The 6,325-nt window shown below is 39.1% G+C and overlaps 1 protein-coding gene across 1 annotated transcript in view; it reads right to left on the reverse strand.

The window, feature by feature from the left end:
- Positions 1-5,658: 5,658 nt before the first annotated feature.
- LOC123172268 (nucleolar protein 3-like) overlaps positions 5,659-6,325 on the reverse strand; it is a 5,522-nt gene continuing 4,855 nt past the window's right edge. The window contains exon 3 of the mRNA XM_044589268.1: positions 5,659-6,323. Within this exon, the coding sequence (XP_044445203.1) occupies positions 6,015-6,323 (309 nt within the window). The 3' untranslated portion in view covers positions 5,659-6,014. The remainder of the gene's footprint in view (positions 6,324-6,325) is intronic.

The raw sequence follows: 6,325 nt of genomic DNA on the forward strand, positions 1-6,325 counted from the left end.
TAAGAACAGAGTAACGCTTTAAGCAAGATGACATGATGTAGAGGGATAAACTCATGCAATATGATATAAACCCCATCTTGTTATCCTCGATGGCAACAATACAATACGTGCCTTGCTGCCCCTACTGTCACTGGAAAAGGACACCGCAAGATTGAACCCAAAGCTAAGCACTTCTCCCATTGCAAGAAAGATCAATCTAGTAGGCCAACCCAAACTGATAATTCGAAGAGACTTGCAAAGATAACCAATCATACATAAAAGAATTCAGAAGATTCAAATATTGTTCATAGATAAACTTGATCATAAACCCACAATTCATCGGTCTCAACAAACACACCGCAAAAGAAGATTACATCGAATAGATCTCCACAAGAGAGGGGGAGAACATTGTATATATTGAGATCCAAAAAGAGAGAAGAAGCCATCTAGCTAATAACTATGGACCCGAAGGTCTGACGTAAACTACTCACACTTCATCGGAGAGGCTATGGTGTTGATGTAGAAGCCCTCCGTGATCGATGCCCCCTCCGGCGGAGCTCCGGAACAGGCCCCAAGATGGGATCTCACGGGTACAGAAGGTTGCGGCGGTGGAATTAGGTTTTTGGCTCCGTATCTGATCGTTTGGGGGTACGTAGGTATATATAGGAGGAAGGAGTACGTCGGTGGAGCAACGTGGGGCCCACGAGGGTGGAGGGCGCGCCCAGGGGGGTAGGCGCGCCCCCCTACCTCGTGGCTTCCTGGTAGCTTTCTTGACGTAGGGTCCAAGTCATCTGGATCATGTTCGTTCCGAAAATCACGTTCCCGAAGGTTTCATTCCGTTTGGACTCCGTTTGATATTCTTTTTCTGCGAAGCTCTGAAATAGGCAAAAAACAGCAATTCTGGGCTGGGCCTCCGGTTAATAGGTCAGTCCCAAAAATAATATAAAAGTACATAATAAAGCGCAATAATGTCCAAAACAGAAGATAATATAGCATGGAGCAATCAAAAATTATAGATACGTTGGAGACGTATCAAGCATCCCCAAGCTTAATTCCTGCTCGTCCTCGAGTAGGTAAATGATAAAAACAGAATTTTTGATGTGGAATGCTACTTGGCATAATTTCAATGTAATTCTTCTTAATTGTGGTATGAATATTCAGATCCGAAAGATTCAAGATAAAAGTTCAATATTGACATAAAATAATAATACTTCAAGCATACTAACTAAGCAATTATGTCCTCTCAAAATAACATGGCCAAAAAAAGTTCATCCCTACAAAATCATATGGTTTAGTCATGCCCCATTTTCGTCACACAAGAATGCTCTCACCATGCACAACCCCGATGACAAGCCAAGCAATTGTTTCATACTTTAGTAATCTCAAACTTTTTCAACCTTCACGCAATACATGAGCGTGAGCCATGGATATAGCACTATGTGTGGAATAGAATATAATGATGGGGGTTATGTGGAGAAGACAAAAAAGGAGAAAGTCTCACGTCAACGAGGCTAATCAATGAGCTATGGAGATGCCCATCGATTGATGTTAATGCAAGGAGTAGGGATTGCCATGCAACGGATGCACTAGAGCTATAAATATATGAAAGCTCAACAAAAGAAACTAAGTGGGTGTGCATCCAACTTGCTTGCTCACGAAGACCTAGGGCACTTGAGGAGGCCCATTGTTGGAATATACAAGCCAAGTTCTATAATGAAAAATTCCCACTAGTATATGAAAGTGACAAAACAAGAGACTATCTATCATGAAGATTATGGTGCTACTTTGAAACACAAGTGTGGTAAAAGGATAGTAACATTGTCCCTTCTCTCTTTTTCTCTCATTTTTTGGACCTTGTCTTTTTTATGGCCTTTCTCTCTCGTTTTTTTAGTCCTCACTTGGGACAATGCTCTAGAAAATTATGATCATCACACTTCTATTTATTTACAACTCAATGATTACAACTCGATACTAGAACAAAGTATGACTCTATATGAATGCCTCCGGCGGTGTACTGGGATATGCAATGAACCAAGAGTGACATGTATGAAAGAATTATGAACAGTGGCTTTGCCACAAATACTATGTCAACTACATGATCATGCAAAGCAATATGACAATGATGAGCGTGTCGTGATAAACGGAACGGTGGAAAGTTGCATGGCAATATATCTCGAAATGGCTATGGAGATGCCATAATAGGTAGGTATGGTGGCTGTTTTGAGGAAGATATAAGGAGGTTTATGTGTGAAAGAGCGTATCATATCACGGGGTTTGGATGCACCGGCGAAGTTTGCACCAACTCTCAATGTGAGAAAGGGCAATGCACGGTACCGAAGAGGCTAGCAATGATGGAAAGGTGAGAGTGCGTATAATCCATGGACACAACATTAGTCATAAAGAACTCACATACTTATTGCAAAAATCTACAAGTCATCAAAAACCAAGCACTACGTGCATGCTCCTAGGGGGTTAGATTGGTAGGAAAAGACCATCGCTCGTCCCCGACCGCCACTCATAAGGAGGACAATGAAAGAACACCTCATGTTTCAAATTTGTTACATAACGTTTACCATACGTGCATGCTACGGGACTTGCAAACTTCAACACAAGTATTTCTCAAATTCACAACTACTCAACTAGCACAACTTTAATATCACTACCTCCATGTCTCAAAACAATCATCAAGCATCAAACTTCTCTTAGTATTCAAAACACTCATAAGAAAGTTTTTACTATTCTTGAATACCTAGCATATTAGGATTATTTAAGCAAATTACCATGCTATTTGAGACTCTCAAAATAATCTAAGTGAAGCATGAGAGAATAATAGTTTCTATAAAACAAATCCACCACCGTGCTCTAAAAGATATAAGTGAAGTACTAGAGCAAAAACTATATAACTCAAAAGATATAAGTGAAGCATATAGAGTATTCTAATAATTTCCGAATCATGTGTGTCTCTCTCAAAAGTTGTGTACAGCAAAGATGATTGTGGTAAACTAAAAAGCAAAGACTCAAATCATACAAGACGCTCCAAGCAAAACACATATCATGTGGTGAATAAAAATATAGCTCCAAGTAAAGTTACCGATGGAAGTAGACGAAAGAGGGGATGCCTTCCGGGGCATCCCCAAGCTTTGGCTTTTAGGTGTCCTTAGATTATCTTGGGGGTGCCATGGTCATCCCCAAGCTTAGGCTCTTGCCACTCCTTGTTCCACAATCCATCAAATCTTTCACCCAAAACTTGAAAACTTCACAACACAAAACTCAGCAGAAAATCTCGTGAGCTCCGTTAGCGAAAGAAAACAAAAGACCACTTCAAGGTACCGTAATGAACTCATTCTTTATTTATATTGGTGGTAAACCTACTGTATGCCAACTTCTCTATGGTTTATAAACTATTTTACTAGCCATAGATTCATCAAAATAGGCCAACAACACACGAAAAACAGAATCTGTAAAAAACAGAACAGTCTGTAGTAATCTGTAAGTAACGCAAACTTCTGGAACTCGAAATAATCAGAAAAATAGGAAGTCCTAGACAATTTGTTTATTGATCAGTAGCAATTGGAATCAATATTTTATCACGTTCTGGTCATTTTTAACAATTATTTTCGTGAACAGAAAATTTCTGGAATTTTCTGCAAGATCAAATAACTATCATCCAAGAAGATCCTATAGGTTTAACTTGGCACAAACACTAATTAAAACATAAAAACACAACTAACCACAGGCTCAAACAAATATTTATTCCTAAGCAGAAGCAAAAAGAAAAAAACTAAAAATAAAATTGGGTTGCCTCCCAACAAGCGCTATCGTTTAACGCCCCTAGCTAGGCATATAAGCAAGGATAGATCTAGGTATTGCCATCTTTGGTAGGAAATCCATAAGTGGCTCTCATGATGGATTCATATGGTAATTTTATTTTCTTTCTAGGGAAGTGTTCCATGCCTTTCTTTAATGGAAATTGGAATCTAATATTCCCTTCCTTCATATCAATAATTGCACCAATCGTTCTAAGGAAAGGTCTACCAAGAATAATAGGACATGAAGGATTGCAATCTATATCAAGAACAATAAATTCTACGGGCACATAGTTCCTATTTGCAACAATAAGAACATCATTAATTCTTCCCATAGGTTTCTTAATAGTGGAATCCGCAAGGTGCAAGTTTAAAGAGCAATCATCAAAATCACGGAAACCTAGCAAATCACACAAAGTTTTTGGAATCGTGGAAACACTAGCACCCAAATCACACAAAGCATAGCATTCATGATCTTTAATTTTAATTTTAATAGTAGGTTCCCACTCATCATAGAGTTTTCTAGGAATAGAAACTCCCAACTCAAGTTTTTCTTCATAAGATTGCATCAAAGCATCAACGATATATATATGTTTGGTAAAGGCTTTATTTTGACTATAAGCATGAGGAGAATTTAGCACGGATTACAACAAGGAAATACAATCTATCAAAGAGCAATTATCATAATTAAATTTCTTGAAATACAAAATAGTAGGTTCATTAATATCTAATGTTTTGATCTCTTCAATCCCACTTTTATCAATTTTAGCATCAAGATCTAAAAACTCCGAATTTCTTGAACGCCTTCTAGGTAAAGGTGGATCATATTCAGTCCCATCATTAGCAAGATTCATATTGCACAACAAAGATTTAATAGGGGACACATCAATAACCTTTAGATCTTCATCTTTATTTTCATAGAAACTAGAAGAACACGCTTTCATAAAGCAATCTTTCTTAGCACGCATCCTAGCGGTTCTTTCTTTGCACTCATCAATGGAAATTCTCATGGCTTTGAGAGACTCATTGATATCATGCTTAGGAGGAATAGATCTTAGTTTTAAAGAATCAACATCAAGAGAAATTCTATCAACGTTCCTAGCCAATTCATCAACTTTAAGCAATTTCTTTTCAAGGAAAGCATTGAAATTCTTTTGTGAATTCATAAATTCCTTAACACTAGTCTCAAATTCAGTGGGCATCTTATTAAAATTTCCATAAGAATTATTGTAGGAATTACCATAATTATTAGAGAAATTACTAGGATAAGGCCTAGGATTAAAGTTTCCTCTATACGCGTTGTTACCAAAATTATTCCTACCAACAAAATTTGCATCCAAAGATTCATTATTATTCTCAATCAAAGTAGACAAAGGCATATCATTAGGATCAGAAGAAACACTCTTAGTAGCAAATAATTTCATAAGTTCATCCATCTTTCCACTCAAAACATTAATTTCTTTTATCGCATGCACTTTTTTATTAGTAGATCTTTCAGTGTGCCATTGAGAATAATTAACCATAATATTATTTAGGAGTTTAGTAGCTTCTCCTAAAGTGATTTCCATAAAAGTGCCTCTCGCGGCCGAATCTAAAAGATTTCTAGAAGCAAAATTCAATCCGGCATAAATTTTTTGTATAATCATCCACAAATTCAAACCATGCGTGGGGCAATTACGTATCATTAATTTCATCCTCTCCCAAGCTTGTGCAACATGTTCATGATCGAGTTGCTTAAAATTCATAATATTGTTTCTAAGAGAGATAATCTTAGCAGGAGGAAAATACTTAGAGATAAAAGCATCTTTGCACTTATTCCAAGAATCAATACTATTTTTAGGCAAAGACGAAAACCAAGCTTTAGCACGATCTCTAAGCGAAAAAGGAAATAGCTTCAATTTAACAATATCATTGTCAACATCTTTCTTCTTTTGCATATCACACAAATCAACGAAGCTATTTAGATGAGTAGCGGCATCTTCACTAGGAAGGCCGGCGAATTTATCTTTCATGACAAGATTCCAACAACACCCACACACTTGTCTGACACACTGACCCTCATAATAGTTATTCTGAACTCATTCTGCAAATACTGGAAAACGGGGAAGGGATTAATAAAAGGCCAAACCAACTGTGCATGCGGCGATCATAAATAGCAATGTCACTCAGAGCACGAAACCATGGGGACTTCAGTGCTCGGCGGGTGGGTGGTAGACTGGATCACTGGAGTCAGTGGTGTCCGTGGTATCCACCGCCACCGCCGCCGCCGTAAGTGGGCATGGGAGGGACGGGGTGGTAGTCTGGGTGGGGCTGCGGCTTCGGCTCCGGCTTGGGCACGGGGTGGTAGTCCGGGTGAGGCTGGGGCTTGGGCTCCGGCTTCGGTGGCACCGGCTTCTTGTGGTGGAAGTGCTCGATGATGTGCTGCTTGATCGGCCCGCACAGGGTCATGGACGCACACTCGGGCGACCCCACGGATGGCGTGGCGGTGTTGGCGCCGGCGATGACACCGAAGGTGGTGCCCTCGGACACCGGCACGATCT

This window comes from Triticum aestivum, unplaced genomic scaffold (assembly GCF_018294505.1).
Source record: "Triticum aestivum cultivar Chinese Spring unplaced genomic scaffold, IWGSC CS RefSeq v2.1 scaffold34045, whole genome shotgun sequence".
NCBI classification, from domain to species: domain Eukaryota; kingdom Viridiplantae; phylum Streptophyta; class Magnoliopsida; order Poales; family Poaceae; genus Triticum; species Triticum aestivum.